Source organism: Scyliorhinus canicula, chromosome 6 (genome assembly GCF_902713615.1).
Source record: "Scyliorhinus canicula chromosome 6, sScyCan1.1, whole genome shotgun sequence".
NCBI lineage: Eukaryota > Metazoa > Chordata > Chondrichthyes > Carcharhiniformes > Scyliorhinidae > Scyliorhinus > Scyliorhinus canicula.
The window spans coordinates 8,917,800-8,936,346 of NC_052151.1; the positions used below are offsets into that span (position 1 = coordinate 8,917,800).

Genomic DNA, 18,547 nt, shown 5'->3' on the forward strand with positions numbered 1-18,547 from the left:
TGGTCAGTTGATCCTGAAGCCTTCCAGTCGACTGTGTTCATTCTCGACTTTGGCCAGCAGCGTATGGGGGAGCGAGCGGGCCCGGAGGTACTTAGTCTGGGCCTTAGGGTCCACATATATTTTGGCCACAGTCCCTTACTTTTGCCCAGGCCTTCTTGGAAGACTTTATGGTTCTTCCCCAATACTTTGTAAAGTCTTCCGGTGCCCATCTGGAAGATCTGTTGCCAGTCCAACTGGAGGCATTGTAACCAGCCTTGGTCAAGCAGACTCGCTCAGGGGCCCTTCACTATTATGTGAAGCCTAACGACTGCTGCCCATTAGTTACCGGGGTCATTGTCATGCCCCTGTATAGGTCGCTAGCCTTGCCTCAAGATTCTGCAAACTCAACTGTTGAACTCCGGTCCTGACTCTCTTGAAGGTATATTACTGAAACTGCAGTCCCCGTTTCTAACTCCATCTCTGATGGGTGACCGATCACCTGGACGATAACCCTAAAGAGGACAACTAGTGGTGGGGCAATGCAATTCAACTGCATACATTCCTCTTCATCAGGTTGCTGTAAGCTCTGGTCTGGTTCTGGTGTCTTCCTTGAATAAGGTGGCGAGTATGCTGGTTGGCCTGTGGTTTCCTCTCCCAGCCAGCCACAAGTGACGCTTTGAATCATGCTCCATTGATTCCGTGGTGGTGTCCCACCTGACTATAGTAGCCCTTGTCCTGGGGCCAGCAGTGTTTTTGGCCAGGGCTGAGTTCTGGAGGTCCCAGACCTTGGCTGTGCTCCTGATTGGGGGCGTCCCACGCTGTTTACCTCCATCTCTGACATACACTGGAGTTCCTGGACTCCCTTCTCTGTGTCCTTTCATGCGAGGAAGATCTCAATGATCTTTTTTAGATCCAGCAACGGCTCACCCAGTAATTTCAGGAGATTTATTTTCTCGCAGTTTGGTGCTCCCTTTAAAGATGGTGCCCAATCTCGTCTGGAGAGAAACACACTGGTTTTCAGTCAGAACCTGACACTTTGTCATTTTGTTTTGAAAAATCCGTCCTATATTTTTTGCAGCATGAGAATGGACAAGTGCTAATTGATTGACATTGTATTAACAGGTGGATGAAGATGAACCCCTTTTCCTCAGCCTGATTAGTGATCTGTTCCCGGGTATACAGCTGGATAGCAGCACCTACGTGGAACTGCAGACAGCTGTAGCCAATCAGGTGGAAATAGCAGGATTAGTCAACCACCCTCCCTGGAATCTCAAACTGGTTCAGGTAGACACAATGAATTATTTATCTATACACATATATTTTCATCTTTTTTAAAAAGTTTAATCATGGGATATGAGTACTGCTGACAAGGGTAACATTTGTTGCCTTTCCTTATTGACCGTTAGTATTTTTTAACATTTCATTTGGTTGATTATCAATCATGTACAAAACTGTTGAGCCTTTAGAAATTTACAGCATAATATTCTTGAAATGTAAAAGTGTTATTTTAGTGTAGAAATATCACAACTGGAACTGAAGTTTCTTACTGCATCGTAATAATAGTCAACAAAAAGCAAGTTCTCTCATTTGCTAAATTGCATTACAATGCAGAGATCTGGGGGGCGATTCTCCGAGCCCAGTGCCGGGCAGGAGAATCGCTGCAACCGGCGCACGATGCCCCGAGGTGCGGAGAATCTACACCATTTTCACCAGTGCGTTTGGCACGGCGCCGGCCGCGGGCTGCTGGAATTGGCCGATGGGCCGCGCGGATACGACAGAGTCCCGCCAGCGCCGTTCAACCCTGGTCACTGCCACGGGAACTCTGCGCGAACGGTCAAGGGGTGGCCTGTGGGGGGGGGGGGGGGGGAGGGGGGGCTCCTTCACCGGGGGGGGGCCTCCGATGGGGTCTGGCCCACGATCGGTGCCCACCAATCGGCGGGCCGGACTCTCTCCCCGGGGGAGTGGCTGACCCCTGAACACCAACGCTACGTTGAGTCGGGGCCGGCGTGCTAAAGAAGGCTCCCGCACATGCGCGGGTTGGCGCAGCGTCTATTTGGCGCTGCGAAAGGAGGCTGGAGCAGTGTGAACCGCTCCAGCGCTGTGCTGACCTGTTGGGGCCAGAATCGGTCATCCCCTTGCCCATTTTGCGCCGTCGTGAAACACGACAGCATTCACGGTGGCACGAACACTTGGGCTCCATTTTGGAGAATCGCCCCCTTGATTTAGGGGCAGGATAAAATCATAGAAGGGTTACAGCACAGAGAGACTATTTGACCAGTCATGTTCATGCCAGCCCTCTGCAAGAGCAACCGAGATTGTTCCACATACCCACCTTTTCTGTGCAGTCCTGCTCGTCAGGGAATTATCCAAGACACTTTTGCAAACTATGATTGAATCTGCCTTTACCACACCATACGATGGCATATTTCAATTCCATATCAATTGTTGCACAACAAGGTTTTACCCATGTCACCTTGGTTCCTTTACTCTTAAATCATAGTCCTCATATTCTATTACCGACTAGCAAATGGAGCAGTCTTTCTCTATCTACTCTGTCCATACTCGGCAGGCTTTTAAACACCTCCATCAAACCTCCTCTCAACTTGCCCTTTACTAAGGAGTACAATTCCAACATTTCAAATGCATCTTCATTCCTGCAATGATTCCTGTCATTTTTTTCCTGCATCCTCTAATTCCTGCATGTGATTCCTGAAATGTGGAGACGAGCATTAGGCACAATTGGGGCTGAACTGGTGATTTATAAAGATTGTAACTTCTTTGCTTTGTACTCTGTTCCTTCCCACCGCTGGAACACTCCCACTGCAGTGAATGGGAATTTGGCTGAGAGCCAAATTCTCTATCCTTCCTCGCAGCTGTAGTGAGGCGGTCTCACAATAGAGTTTCCAGTCCGTGTAACTCATCTTCAGAGTTAAAGAGAGGTAGGAGTGTGATGGATTACATACTGACTATGTGGAGGTAAAGCAGCTGGAGCAGAGTTGACTGATTGGAGAGAATGCAACAAATATATGTGGGACACATTAATGAGAACATTAATGGGCAAGAGAAGGTGTGAGTAGTTACAGAAAGGTAAGATATCAGAATGTGTTAATGGGGTATTCAAAGTCAGAGCTCAGTGAAAGCAAAACCAAAGAACAAGTGACAGATGGCACGGTGGGGGAGTTTTGTATTGAGAGAAAAAATGCTTTATCTTAAAGAAAAGGGTCAAGCTGGAAGACAAAGGTCACAGTCTTATGTTATTGAACTCAATGTTGAGGCCTAGGGCAGTAATATGCCAAATCAGAAGACGCGGTGCTGCTTCTCCAAAGGAATGGAACTGGACGGATTACCCAGCATTGACAATGGCAACCCCAGCCTTGTTTACCCTGTAAAGTCCTTCTCACTAACATTCGGGGGCTTGTGCCAAAATTGGGAGAACTGTCTCACAGACTAATCAAGCCTGCCATAGCCTAATTTACAGAATCATAACTTGCAGACAGTGTCCCAGCCACCACCTGGATTTATCATGTCCAACCTACAGGACAGGCTCACTATGGCTCACGAAGTGCATGGCAGGCCAAGCGGATCAGGTCCTAAAGCTGCTAACCTGATCTGCGGCAGGTAGTGAGGGAATCGAAAAGAGAAAAAACCTACTTTACCTCATTCTCACCAATCTCCCTGTTGCAGATGCATCTATCCATGACAGGATTGTTTTCCTTCAAGCAGAGAAAGCTGAGGGGCTATATCAGCAAGGTGCACAAAATTATGATGGATATAGATAGGGTAGATAGGAAAAAACTTTGAAACATTTCCCCTTATTAGAGGAGTTAATAACCAGGGGGCAAAGATTTAAGATAAGAAGTAGGAGATTTAGGGGGGATTTGAGGAAAACCCTTTTCACCCAGAGGGTGGTGGGAATCTGGAACTCAATTGCTGAAAGAGTGGTTGAGGCGAGAACCATCGCAACATTTAAGAAACATTTAGGTGAGCATTTGAAAAGCCATAGTTTCAATGCTATGGACAAAAATATGTGTTTGATTGTTGGCACAGACATGATGAGCTGAAAGACCTCTTTCTGTGTTGTAAACCTCTGTGATCCTATTCTTATCAGTGACCACTCCATAGATTTTGTGGAGACAAAAGTCCCATCTTGACATTGAGGATATCCTTCATCGTGTTGTGTTACACCACCACTGTGCTAAATGAGATATATTGAAAACAGATGCAGAAACACAAAACTGTTGATCCATGAGGCATTGAGGGGCATTAGCAGCAGTAGAATTGCACAAAACCACAACCTGTAACCTCATGGTTTGACATATCCTCCACTCTACTATTACCATCAACAAGGGAGTCAACCCTTGGTCAATGAAGGCTGCAGAAAGACATGCCAGAACCAGCACCATACAGATGGAGGTGCCAACCTGGTGAAGCTACAATACAGGACTACTTCCCACCCAAACAGAAAATGCAGTATGAGATTGACAGAGCTAATAAATCCCACAACATAGATATAGACATAGAATTTACAGTGCAGAAGGAGATCATTTGGCCCATCGAGTCTGCACCAGCCCTTGGAAAAAGCACCCCACTTAAGCCCACACCTGTAACCCAGCAACCCCACCCAACCCCTTTAGGCAATAAGGGCAGTTTAGCATGGCCAATCCACCTAATCTGGACATCTTGGGACTCTTTGGAAACAACCAATGGTTTCGTTTTTAAAAATTCATTCGGGAGATTTGGGCTCTGCTGGCTGGGCCAACATTTATTGCCCATCCCGAATTGCACTTGAATTGAGTGTGTTTCAGGGGGCAGTTAAGAGTCAATAACATTGCTGTGGGTCTGGAGTCACATGTCGGCCAGACCAGGTAAGGATGGCAGATTTCCTTCCCTAAAGGACATCAGTGAACTAGATGGGTTTTACAATAATTGACAATGCCTTATATGCTCAGAAAATGAGTTAGTGTTAAGGGATTTATACTTGTCATGGTAAATATTATAATCTGACAAGAAGTCCAAGAATCTGCAACATCAGAGTTCCTGTGGCCTCACCTGAATACCATTTACCCTGATGAGGGGGTGGGGCTACCCCCCTTTTTCTAGGACTGCTGGGATATAAATACCCTAGCCCAGGTGTGTTCTGGGCATGGGAGGCCCTTCGGGGAGTAGGAGAAGTGTATAGTTAGGAGAATAAAACCAAACCTTTCCGTGGTCATTGCTTCCAAGTGGTCCCTTGCCTGAGACTTTACATTGGCGATGATGGTTAAGTGAAGCTCCAGGAGGCACTATTTCCTCCGGACCAGGCTCACCTCGATTAGGCCTTGGGAGGCCTCTGCTCAGGCAGCAGATATGTCACTCATCGGTAAGCTTGAGGCGTTTGACGCCGACACTGGGGTTTGGACACAATACAAAGAGCGATTTTAATATTTTTTCGTCTGAACAACATAGTCGGGGATGACAGACGGTGATGGTGCGGAGACTCACAGCATTATCAAAAGCTAAACTTTTCCCGACTCATCTGACAACTGCCAGTTTGCGCAACACGTTACACTGACCGGCAACTATTTCGACCCAAAACCGTCACTAATCATTTGCCATTTTCATTTCCACACGGCTTCTCAACACCAGGATGAACCCATAGCGGAATTCCTGGGCCGGCTATGCAAACTCGCACTGAGGGAAATGAGAATGGTATCTGTGGAAGCACTGACCATGACTTTTCAATGTTTCTTAGAAGGGCAGAACCTGCTGGAGAAGCTCATATGATTGCATCACTCAGAGGAGAGGGCCATGCCAGGCAGTGCCCAGGCAGGTTTGGGGGTGGTGCCTGGGGAGGATGTTGCATTGGGGGGGGGAGCAAGGGTGCTGTGTTCTATTTTAAATATTTTGTATTGGGACAGTCTTTAAAAATGGAGCCCAAATCTTTAAAAAAACAAAGTTGTTGGTGGGGTGGGCTCAATAGGAGACCGCCACACCAATGTGACATTGTGGGACCACCCCACAATAGAACATAGAACATAGAACTCTACAGCGCAGTACGGGCCCTTCGGCCCTCGATGTTGCGCCGACCTGTGAAACCATCTGAAGCCTATCTGACCTACACTATTCCATTTTCATCCATATGTCTATCCAGTGACCACTTAAATGCCCTTAAAGTTGGCGAGTCTACTACTGTTGCAGGCAGGGCGTTCCACACCCCTACTAATCTCTGAGTAAAGAAACTGCCTCTGACATCTGTCCTATATCTATCACCCCTCAATTTAAAGCTATGTCCCCTCGTGTTGGTCATCACCATCCGAGGAAAAAGACTCTCACTGTCCACCTTATCTAACCCTCTGACTATCTTATATGTCTCTATTAAGTCACCTCTCAGCCTTCTCCTCTCTAACGAAAACAACCTCGATTCCCTGAGCCTTTCCTCATAAGATCTTCCCTCCATACCAGGCAACATCCTAGTAAATCTCCTCTGAACCCTTTCCAAAGCTTCCACATCCTTCCTATAATGTGGTGACCAGAACTGCACGCAGTACTCCAGGTGCGGCCGCACCAGAGTTATGTACAGCTGCAGCATGACCTTGTGGTTCCGAAACTCAATCCCCCTGCTTATAAAGGCTAGCACACCATATGCCTTCTTAACAGCCCTATTAACCTGGGTGGCAACTTTCAGGGATTTATGTACCTGGATGCCGAGATCTCTCTGTTCATCTACACTACCAAGAATCTTGCCATTAGCCCAGTACTCTGCATTCCTGTTACTCCTTCCAAAGTGAACCACCTCACACTTTTCAGCATTAAACTCCATCTGCCACCTCTCAGCCCAGCTCTGCAGCTTATCTATGTCCCTCTGTATCCTATAACATCCTTCAGCACTATCCACAACTCCACCGACCTTCGTGTCATCTGCAAATTTACTAACCCATCCTTCTACACCCTCTTCCAGGTCATTTATAAAAATGACAAACAGCAGTGGCCCCAAAACAGATCCTTGTGGTACACCACTAGTAACTGAACTCCAGGATGAACATTTGCCATCAACCACCACCCTCTGTCTTCTTTCAGCTAGCCAATTACTGATCCAAACCGCTAAATCACCTTCAATTCCATACTTCCTTATTTTCTGCAATAGCCTACCGTGGGGAACCTTATCAAACACCTTACTGAAATCCATATACACCACATCAACAGCTTTACCCTGATCCACCTGTTTGGTCACCTTCTCAAAAAACTCAATAAGGTTTGTGAGGCATGACCTACCCTTCACAAAACTGTGTTGAGTATCGCTAATCAACTTGTTCTTTTCAAGATGATTATAAACCCTATCTCTTATAACCTTTTCCAACATTTTACCCACAACCGAAGTAAGGCTCACAGGTCTATAATTACCAGGGTTGTCTCTACTCCCCTTCTTGAACAAGGGGACAACATTTGCTATCCTCCAGTCTTCCGGCACTATTCCTGTCGACAAAGATGACATAAAGATCAAGGACAAAGGCTCTGCAATCTCCTCCCTGGCTTCCCAGAGAATCCTAGGATAAATCCCATCTGGCCCAGGGGACTTATCTATTTTGACATTTTCTAAAATTGCTAACACCTCCTCCTTTTGAACCTCAATTCCATCTAGCCTGGTCGACTGAACCTGAGTGTTCTCCTCGACAACATTGTCTTTCTCCAGTGTAAACACTGACGTAAAATATCCATTTAATGCTTCCCCTATCTCCTCTGATTCCACACACAACTTTCCACTACTATCCTTGATTGGCCCTAATCTTACTCTAGTCATTCTTTTGTTCCTGATATACCTATAGAAAGCCTTAGGGTTTTCCTTGATCCTATCCGCCAACGACTTTTCGTGTCCTCTCCTCGCTCTTCTTAACTCTCCCTTTAGGTCCTTCCTGGCTAACTTGTAACTCTCAAGTGCCCTAACTGAGCCTTCATGTCTCATCCTAACATAAGCCTTCTTCTTCCTCTTGACAAGTGCTTCAACTTCCTTAGTAAACCACGGTTCCCTTGCTCGACAACTTCCTCCCTGCCTGACAGGTACATACTTATCAAGGACATGCAGTAGCTGTTCCTTGAAAAAGCTCCACATTTTGATTGTACCCATCCCCTGCAGTCTCCTTCCCCATCCTATACATCCTAAATCTTGCCGAATAGCATCATAATTGCCTTTCCCCCAGCTATAAATCTTGCCTTGCGGTATATACCTATCCCTGCCCATTGCTAAAGTAAACATAACCGAGTTGTGATCACTATCACCAAAGTGCTCACCTACATCTAAATCTAACACCTGGCCGGGTTCATTACCCAGTACCAAATCCAATGTGGCCTCGCCCCTTGTTGGCCTGTCTACATACTGTGTCAGAAAACCCTCCTGCACACACTGCACAAAAACTGACCCATCTATAGTACTCGAACTATAGTATTTCCAGTCAATATTTGGAAAGTTAAAGTCCCCCATAACAACTACCCTGTTACTCTCATTCCTGTCAAGAATCATCTTTGCAATCCTTTCCTCTACATCTCTGGAACTATTCGGAGGTCTATAGACAACTCCCAACAGGGTGACCTCTCCTCTACTGTTCCTAACCTCGGCCCATACTGCCTCAGTAGACGAGTCCTCAAGCGTCCTTTCTACCGCCGTAATACTTTCCTTGATTAACAATGCCACACCCCCCCCCCTCTTTTACCATCTTCTCTGTTCTTACAGAAACATCTAAATCCTGGAACCTGCAACAACCATTCCTGTCCCTGCTCTACCCATGTCTCCGAAATCGCCACAACATCGAGATCCCAGGTACCAACCCATGCTGCAAGCTCACCCATCTTATTCCGGATGCTCCTGGCGTTGAAGTAGACACACTTCAAACCAGCGTCCTGCTTGCCAGTGCCCTCTTTCGAACTTTTAACCCTATCCCTGACCTCACTACTCTCAACATCCTGTACACTGGGACTACAATTTAGGTTCCCATCCCCCTGCTGAATTAGTTTAAACCCCCCCGAAGAGCACTAGCAAATCTCCCCCCCAGGATATTGGTACCCCTCTGGTTCAGGTGAAGACCATCCTGTTTGTAGAGGTCCCACCTACCCCAGAATGAGCCCCAATTATCCAGGAAACCAAAACCCTCCCTCCTGCACCATCCCTGTAGCCACGTGTTCAACTCCTCTCTCTCCTTATTTCTCACTTCGCTAGCACGTGGCACGGGTAACAACCCAGAGATAACAACTCTGTTTGTTCTAGCTCTCAGCTTCCACCCTAGCTCCCTGAATTTCTGTCTCAAATCCCCATCTCTCTTCCTACCTATGTCTTTGGTACCTATGTGGACCACGACTTGGGGCTGCTCCCCCTCCCCCTTAAGGATCCCAAAAACACGATCAGAGACATCATGAACCCTGGCACCTGGGAGGCAATACACCAACCATGAGTCTCTTTCGTTCCCACAGAACCTCCTGTCTGTTCCTCTAACTATGGAGTCCCCAATGACAAGTGCTCTGTTCCTCTTCTCCCTTCCCTTCTGAGCAACAGGGACAGACTCTGTGCCAGAGACCTGTGCCCTATTGCTTACCCCTGGTAAGTCGTCCCGCGCAACAGTATCCAAAACGGTATACTTGTTATAGAGGGGAACGACCACAGGGGATCCCTGCACTGCCTGCTGGTTCCCTCTCCCTCCCCTGACGGTAACCCATCTACCTTCTTCTTTTACCTGAGGTGTGACTACCTCCCTATAACTCCTCTCAATAACCTCCTCCGCCTCCCGAATGATCCGAAGTTCATCCAGCTCCAGCTCCAGGTCCCTAACGCGGCTCTCGAGGAGCTGGAGTTGGGTGCACTTCCCGCAGATGTAGTTAGAAGGGACACTAGAGGTGACCCTTTCCTCCCTCATTCTGCAGGAGGAACATTCAACTGCCCTAGCCTCCATTCCCACTGAACTAACTTCCTAACTACTGAAAAATAAAAATAAAAAACTTGTTAGTTTAGCAATCCAACGGACAGAACTTTTTTTTTGGTTAGAGGAGGAGGATGGGTGGGAGACACTACGTAAGTAGTGTTTCGGGTAAAGCTATCACTCGAGAACAGCCCCTTCACAAACCACCTTCAACGTACGCTGACCGTACTGCACGTATGCAAATCTCCCCGGAACAGCCAATCATAAGCTCTGCTCTGCTGCCCTCTGCTGGATGCTCGCCTTCTGTCGAACTCCTCGGGTCACTGATGCAGGTGCACCTTCAACTTACGCTGACCGCACTGCACGTATGCAAATCTTCCCGGAACAGCAATGTTGCTTCCGAAATGGAAGCATAAGCTGCCATTGAGTGCAATGGCTTCAACACCACTTTTCCTGTCCACTGTGATACTCTGTTAAAACTGGAATATTCCTCCCAAAGGGTACAAATCTAAATGGAGTACAAAAGCGGATAACCTAGTGTACATGTCCATAATGTGTTAAACGTGGGAGGATGGGTTGAGAGTATGGTTTGGCATAATGGTATTGTCACTGGACTAGTAATCCAGCGACCCAGGTAAATGCTCTGAATCATACCACGGCAGGTGATGGAATTTGAATATAATAAATATCTGGAATTAAAAGTCTAATGATCACCATGAAACCATCGTCAGTTGTTGTTACAATCTATCTGGTTCACTAATATCTTTTAGGGAAGGAACTTGCCACTCTTACCTGGTCTGACCTTCATGTGACTCCAGATTCACAACAACATGGTTGACTCTTAACTCCCTCTGAAATGACCAAGCAAGCCCCTTCATTCAAGGGCATTTAGGGATGGGTGATAAATGCTGGCCCAGCCAACAATACCGACATCCCATGAATTAATAAAACGAACAGCAACCTAGGCTTATTAATAGGTACAAAGAGTATAAAGGCAAAGAGTGTGTCTTAAACCAACATAGAACACTTGTTTGATTTCAACTGGAGTAATATGCCTAGTTCTGGGCATCTAACTTTAGTATAGATGTGCAGACATGAGAGAGAATGCAGAATAGATCTCCAAAAGGCTGTGGGGTGATTGAGGGATACAAAATTGTGAGGGGTAGAGATAGAATAGACAGGAGGAACCTGTTTCCCTTGGCAGAGAGTTCAAAAAACAGGGCTCCTAGATTCAAGCTCAGTGGGAGAAGGTGTGGAGGGGATATGAGGAAAAACCTTTTTACACAGAGGATAGTGGGTGTCTGGAATTCACTGTCTGAATTGGTGGTGGAGGCAGAGACCCTAAACGCTTTTAAAAAGTACCTGGACCTGTACCTTAAGTGTTGTAAGCTGAAAACAAGAAAACAAAGATTTAAGGTAATGGGTAACAAGAAGCAATGCCAACATTTTCACATACCAATTAATGTTTGGGTCAAATTCAATGCCTGGACACGTGTGATGGAGACAAGGAACTGGATTATTACCTGAAAGGGAAAATGGTGCATGACTACAGCAGGGACGTCTAGGGAGTGACCAGCACAGATATGATGGGACAAATGGCCTTATGTATGCTGTAATGTGCTTTGATTCTTTGGTGTTATGATTGTATCATTTGTGTTTAAGATGGGAAGCACGGTAGAATAGTGGTTAGCACAATTGCTTCACAGCTCCAGGGTCCCATGTTCGATTCCAGGCTGGGTCCTGTCTGTGCGGAGTCTGCATGTTCTCCCCGTGTGTGCGTGGGTTTCCTCCGGGTGCTCCGGTTTCCTCCCAAATTCCAAAGATGTGCGGGTTAGGTGGATTGGCCATGCTAAATTGCCCGTAGTGTCCTAATAAAAGTAAGGTTAAGGGGGGGGGTTGTTGGGTTACGGGTATAGGGTGGATACGTGGGTTTGAGTAGGGTGATCATGGCTCGGCACAACATTGAGGGTCCAAAAAGGTTAAGTGGGGGTTTCAGGGATAGGGTAGATACGTGGGCTTGAGTGGGTTGCTCTTTGTAAGGGCCGGTGCAGACTCGATGGGCCGGATGGCCTCCTTCTGCACTGTAAATTCTAAAAAAAAAGATCACCTTCTCCCATGAGGCGGATAAGCCCATTTCCTCAGCCTTTCCACTGTGCAGTTTTACAAACCTGTTCTATCTGACCTATTTTCAGCTCTATGAAACAGCCAGAGTTCGTCATGGATTGATGACATTGGGTCCTAGTGGCTCTGGAAAGACTTGTGTCATTCGTGCCCTGATGCAATCACTGACTGAATGTGGAGCCCCTCATCGGGAAATGCGGATGAATCCGAAGGCTATTACTGCTCCACAAATGTTTGGCCGACTGGATCCTGCAACTAATGACTGGACTGATGGGATCTTCTCAACACTTTGGAGGAAATCTATCAAGTCCAAAAAAGGTAACCAGAATTTTGAAAAGCAATTAGATAAATCTGCATTTTTGTGAAATCAATAAAATAGATAAGTTTTAAATGTATGAAAATAGGGTAGTTGCGGAAAATAGGGCAGATTGCTACCCCAGGCTTTCGTATTCAATATTTTCCCCGCGTTTGTCTGTGATAGAGAAATTCAAACAGCATTCATTAGGTAAGCAAAACTGAACTTTATTTACGAATTAGAACTGACTGCTAGCAGTATTGGCTGAGACTTTGTAAGTCGGAAGGCAGTCAGTACAAACTGCTGAGTCCGTCCCAAGTCTGCGATAGTACAGAAGAATAAAGCGATTTTTATACATTATAGGATCAAGATAACATGAATACAACTTGGTAAGGAATTTAATCGAAAGTAAAACATAAGTAATAATCGTTACAATGGCGTCACCTTGCTGCCCTTTAGGGGACTGGAGTCTCATATCATTATCTTGTCTTTGTTTTAAGAACTGGACAAACTTGTTTACATACAGGAAGAGACAGTTGTTCAGCTTGTTATGTATTGAGACTGCTTCTAGGTTCATGACGAACAAGCCTTATCTAGACTCTCAGAGTCACCCAGTTATCAGGTCATGTTGACCTCGGCTGTATCTGTGTATTTTGTATCTGTGTCTTAGGTTAAATTCAATTGTATCAAGAAGACTTGACTAGTTTTCCTATCATGCCATTATTTGCTTCACACAATACCGCAAGGCACTGAGCGTGACAATTTACTCTACAGTTTCGGGGTGTTGATCATTTTACAGCATTTTTGCAAATTTCCATTACACATTATAACAGAGTGATAAATCATACAGCCTAGGTTTAGTTGTCACCAAAATACACAGAATATCATTAGGTTCTTGAAAATGAACAATATTCCTCTGTAAAATTAGTGGCCATTATGAAGAAACCATTCATGTTATTTTCCAAGGGATTCCACAGTTTCCTGCTAGAGCAGTGTGCTTAAAAAATCTATTTCTGTTCATTAAAAGTCACATTGCCATCCTCAAAGATAGAGGATCCCAGTGCATGTGTGCAAAAGATAAAGCCAAAACCTTTGGCAGCAATCTTCAGCTTGAAGGGCCACATGGATGATCCATCTTCGCCACCTCCGGAGTTCCCCAGTATCACATATGTCAGTCTTCAGTCAATTCGATTCACTGGTTATAGCAAGGCTGAAGGCACTGGATACTGCAAAGACTATAACATTGACATATACCCGGAAATGTGGAAAGTTGCCTGGGTATGTCCTGTACACAAGAGACAGGAAAAATCCAAATGGCCAATTGCTGCCCCAGGAGTCTACTCCCAATCAGCAAGTATGGCATCAAGGAGCCCAAACCAAACTGGTGTCAATGGGAATCAAGGGAGGAAAGCCTCAGGGTCCTCGCCCCAAACAGCTTTAGCTGCTTCACCAGCGACCTTCCTCGCATCATAACGTCAGAAATGGGGATGTTTGCTGATTGTTTGTAATTTACAGCACAGAAGGAATCCTTTCGGCCCATCGTGTCTTCATAGGCTCCCAAAAGAGCAGCCTAGCTAGTCCTATTCCCTCGCCCCATCACCTTGGCACTCTAAATTAATCACTTTCAAATATGTACCCAGCTCTCTTTTGAAACCTCCTGTGGAATCCATTCCACCACTCCCCCAGGCAGCACATTCCAATCCCCAACAACTCTGAGGAAAGAAGTTTCTCCTCACCTCACTCCTAGCTCTTTTGCTGACCATCTTGAAATTGTGACCCCCCTAGTCACTGACAGACCAATTACTGGAAACAGAATATCCTTCACAGGTGGAGAAGGTAGTCAAGAAGGCATACGGCATGGTTGCCCTCATTGGCTGGGGCACTGAGTATAAAAATTGGTAAGTCATGTTGCAGCTGTCTAGAACTTTAGTTAGACCACACTTGGAGTATAGTGTTCAATTCTGGTCGCCACACTACCAGAAGGATGAGGAGGCTTTAGAGAGGGTGCAGAAGAGATTTGCCAGGATGTTGCTTGGTATGGAGGGCATTAGCTGTGAGGAGAGGTTGAATAAACTTGTTTTGTTCTCACTGGAACGACGGAGGTTGAGGGGCGACCTGATAGAGGTCTACAAAATTATGAGGGGCATAGACAGAGTGGATAGTCAGAGGCTTTTTCCCAAGGTAGAGGGGTCAATTACTAGGGAGCATAGGTGTAAGGGGCAAGGTGTAGAGGAGATGTACGAGGCAAGTTTTTTACACAGAGGGTAGTGGGTGCCTGGAACTCACTGTCGGAGGATGTGGTGGAAGCAGGGACGATAGTGACATTTAAGAGGCACCTTGACAAGTACATGAATAAGATGGGAATAGAGGGATACGGACCTCGGAAGCAGAAGATTTTAGTTTAGACGGGCAGCATGGTCGGCACAGGCTTGGAGGACTGGAAGGCCTGTTCCTCTGCTGTACTTTTATTTGTTCTTCTTGTTCTTTACCCTGTCAAAATTGTTCAGAATTTTGGACACCTCAATAAAGTCACCTCTTAATCTTCTCTGCTCAAAGGAAAACAAGCCCAATTTCTCCAGTCTTTCCTTGTATCTAAAATTTCTCATTCCTGGTATGACTGCACAATGTTCAACATCATTTGTAACTCCTCAGATACTGAAAAAGTCCATTCCAAATGCAGCAAGACCCATGATGATATGTTTAAATTTATATAGGCCCTCCCAAAATTGAATGAGAAGGAGCTAGAAACCTATATTAAGGTTTTTGAGAAAATGACAACCCAAATGGAGTGGCCAAGTGAAAGGTGGACATAACCCATGCAGGGGCGGGTACAGGAAGGTTATGCTTCCATGTCAGACCGGGTGTCTGACAATTCTGACGGGGGAAATAAAGGCTATTCTGCATGCATATGAAATGGTTCCTGAAGCATATAAGCAAAAGTTTCAGAATTAATGGAGACAGCCAGGGCAGACCTATGTAGCATTTGAAAAGGGTTCAGCAGAATAATCATCAGGAATGAATCATTTTAGATACAAGGAAAGATTGGAGGAATTGGGCTTGTTCTCCTTGGAGCAGAGAAGATTAAGAGGCAACCTAGTTTTTTTTAATGAATTTAGAGTACCCAATTTATTTTTTTCCATTTAAGGGGCAATTTAGCGTGGCCAATCCACCCAGCTTGTACATTTTTGGGTCATGGGGGTGAAACCCATGCAAACACGGGGAGAATATGCAAACTCCACACGGACAGGGACCCAAAGCCAGGATTGAACCTGGGACCTTGGCGCAATGAGGCCACAGTGCTAACCCACTGCCCCACCGTGCTGCCCCGAGAGGCAACCTAGTTGAGGTGTCCAAATTTCTGTACAATTTTGACAGGGTAAAGATATAGATACGAGCAGTGAGAGTTGAAATTACCTTTGAGGCTCTAAGAGAGGCATTTCATTTAGAGAAATTTAAGAATTCGTTACTGCATATTGAAGTCCAAAGGTGAAGACCATTAAACAAGCAGCAGTAATGGCTGATGATTATTTAAACTTCCTTTGTTCCATCACCTCCATAATATTGAAAAGGATCGGAAGTGGGAGAGTGATAGAAAGGCAGGTAGACAGCGTAAGGAACGGATAGCGAGGAATGCCCCGGATCCCGTCTACAGACCAGGAAGGAAGGTACTGAAGGTGAAGATGAGAATCGAAGGCGTAGGTGCCACCATTGCAATAAAGTGGGACACATTAGTTCACCATGTTGGCAGTTGCAGGGCAAGCCCCTGTTACTTGGTGGAGTTCATAAGGAGGATTCTGAAAAGGGAACAAAAATGGAGACCTGAGGTAAACATTGTTATGGGAGCAGGTGTGATGAATGAGGTAGATGGGCAATTGGCAGTGTTTTTTGTCCAAGGGGAAGATCAACCCATTTGCATTAACTCATGTAGCCAAACCCATAACTATTTTTAAGAACACGCAAGCATTCTTACTGGAAAGGGATTTGGTTTTCTCCCCCCAGAGAGCTCAATGAAAGTTAAGGGGCGCGATTCTCCGGACTCACGACGGTTCGGAGAATAGCGGGCGTCGCAAATTTTTACGGCGACGCTGTTCCGACGCCCTCCCACTATTCTCCGAACCCCGCAAAATCTCGGAGTCGCCATTCCCGACAAACGCCTCCTTCCCGCCCCCGACACGACCAGATTCGCCACTAATAGCCCCCCCCGCTATTCACCGGCCCGGATGGGCCGAAGTCCCGATATCATCGCGCCCTGTTTGCACGTCGTGAAACACACCTGCTATTTAAGTTCGTCAACCAGTCGGCCTGGCTGACGACAGCTTGGAGGAGGTGAGCGCACCGCTCAGCGCACCGCTCAGCGCACCGCTCAGCGCACCGCTCGAGTCTGGCCACAACAGAGAAGGCATCCCTGAGAACGGGAGGGGGGTCCAGAGCGGGGTCAGTGGGGGAGACGGAGGGGGCAGTGGGGGAGACGGGGGGGCAGTGGGGGAGACGGAGGGGGCAGTGGGGGAGACGGGGGGGCAGTGGGGGAGACGGAGGGGGCAGTGGGGGAGACGGGGGGGCAGTGGGGGGGACGGGGGGGGAGTGGGGGGGGACGGGGGGGGAGTGGGGGGGGCGGGGGGGGCAGTGGGGGGGAGGGGGGGAGTGGGGGGGGAGTGGGGGGGAGAGACGGGGGGACGGGGGGGGGGAGTGGGGGAGACGGGGGGGAGCGGGGGAGATGGGGGGGGCAGTGGGAGTGGGGGGGGGGTTAGGTAGAGAGTGAGCGAGTGAGCCGTCCAACCCCGTAACAAAATGTCTGCCACCATGCCATGACGTGCCGGTCACGACGACACGGCCGCTGGTTGCCCTGTGGCTTACGGCCACAGGCCACTGATGCACCCGTGAGGAGGACATAGTTTACTGGCCGTTGGATGCAGAAAGTGACCAGGGGTTAGGCTGCCCGCGTGTCAGCAGCGCGATCAGGCCACCGGGACACACAGGTATCCCGTGGCAGGCAGCTGCCGAGGTGTCGACTAACCTCCGTCTAACATGTCCCGTTTCTCTGCCCCCACCACCCTTCTGTAGGTTAGCACGATGTATGGGAACAGAACGCCTATGTTCTACGCAGTGGTTGGGGCCACTGTACTGCATTTGGCGATGCAGCAGCATCCACACCCACAACCCGCAGTGGATGCAGGGCCAGCTGCAGCAGCAGAGGGAAGGGCCGAGGAGTTGCCAGTCGACGAGCAGCATGGGGAGGAGGAGGATGAGGAGGAAGAGGAAGAGGAGAGAGTGAGGGTGCAGCCACGGCGCCAGAGGCGACGACCAAAGCCGAGGGTGTACCGTGTCCGGGTCTCTTTCCTAACAATGACGGACATCATCTGCAGGAGGAGACTCCGGCTGAGTAGGCAGACGGCGATACATATCTGCAAACTCCTGTCGCACCTCGCCCCACGTGGAACGGGGGGAGGACACGCGATCCCGGTTGCCATCGAGGTGACGGTCGCTCTTAACTTCTATGCTACCGGCTCCTTCCAGTCTCCGAGCGGGGATGTCTCCGGGATCTCCCAGTCATCAGTCCACAGGTGTATCCGGGATGTGACCGACGCCCTCTATGCCATCGCGGACCGCTACATCACCTTTCCCGAGGACCAAGCAAGTCAAGACTCACAAGCTCGTGGATTTGCCAGCGTGGCCGGGATACCGAGGGTGCAGGGGGAAATCGATTGTGTTCACGTCCCCATGCGCCCGCCTGCAGGGGACAAGGATGTGTTCACAAACAGAAGGGGGACATACTCCATGAATATCCAGGTGGTATGCAACCCCCACATGAGGATCATGAACGTCTCTGCAAGGTTCCCAGGGAGTGTGCATGACTCCTACATACTGGCGCAGTCGTTCATCCCTGCGATGTTTGAGGGACGCCCCCCCCGGCTGAGGGGCTGGTTGCTAGGCGACAGGGGTTATCCGCTGAGATCTTGGCTGATGACGCCTCTACGGAGGCCTCAGACCAATGCGGAAACACGATACAACGAGGCCCTTGCAGCAACCAGGGGTGTGGTGGAGCGCTGCCTTGGCCTCCTGAAGATGAGATTCAGGTGCCTGGACCGCTCCGGAGGGGCCCTGCAGTACCAGGCCGAAAGGGTCGCTCGCATTATAGTGGTCTGCTGTGCGCTGCACAACATCGCGATGCAGAGGGGAGATGACCTGCTGCAGAAGGCGGAGGGAGAAGCCAGTGGCAATGGTGCCAGCACAGAGGAGGAGGAGGAGGAGGAGGAGGAGAGAGAGGAGGAGG

At 48.0% G+C, this 18,547-nt stretch overlaps 1 protein-coding gene across 1 annotated transcript in view; it reads left to right on the forward strand.

The window, feature by feature from the left end:
• The window catches only part of LOC119966923 (dynein heavy chain 8, axonemal-like), a 1,786,259-nt gene that overhangs the window by 1,289,115 nt on the left and 478,597 nt on the right, over positions 1-18,547 (forward strand). The window contains exons 49-50 of the mRNA XM_038798881.1: positions 1,102-1,263; positions 12,053-12,299. Coding sequence (XP_038654809.1) covers positions 1,102-1,263; positions 12,053-12,299 — 409 coding nt within the window. The remainder of the gene's footprint in view (positions 1-1,101; positions 1,264-12,052; positions 12,300-18,547) is intronic.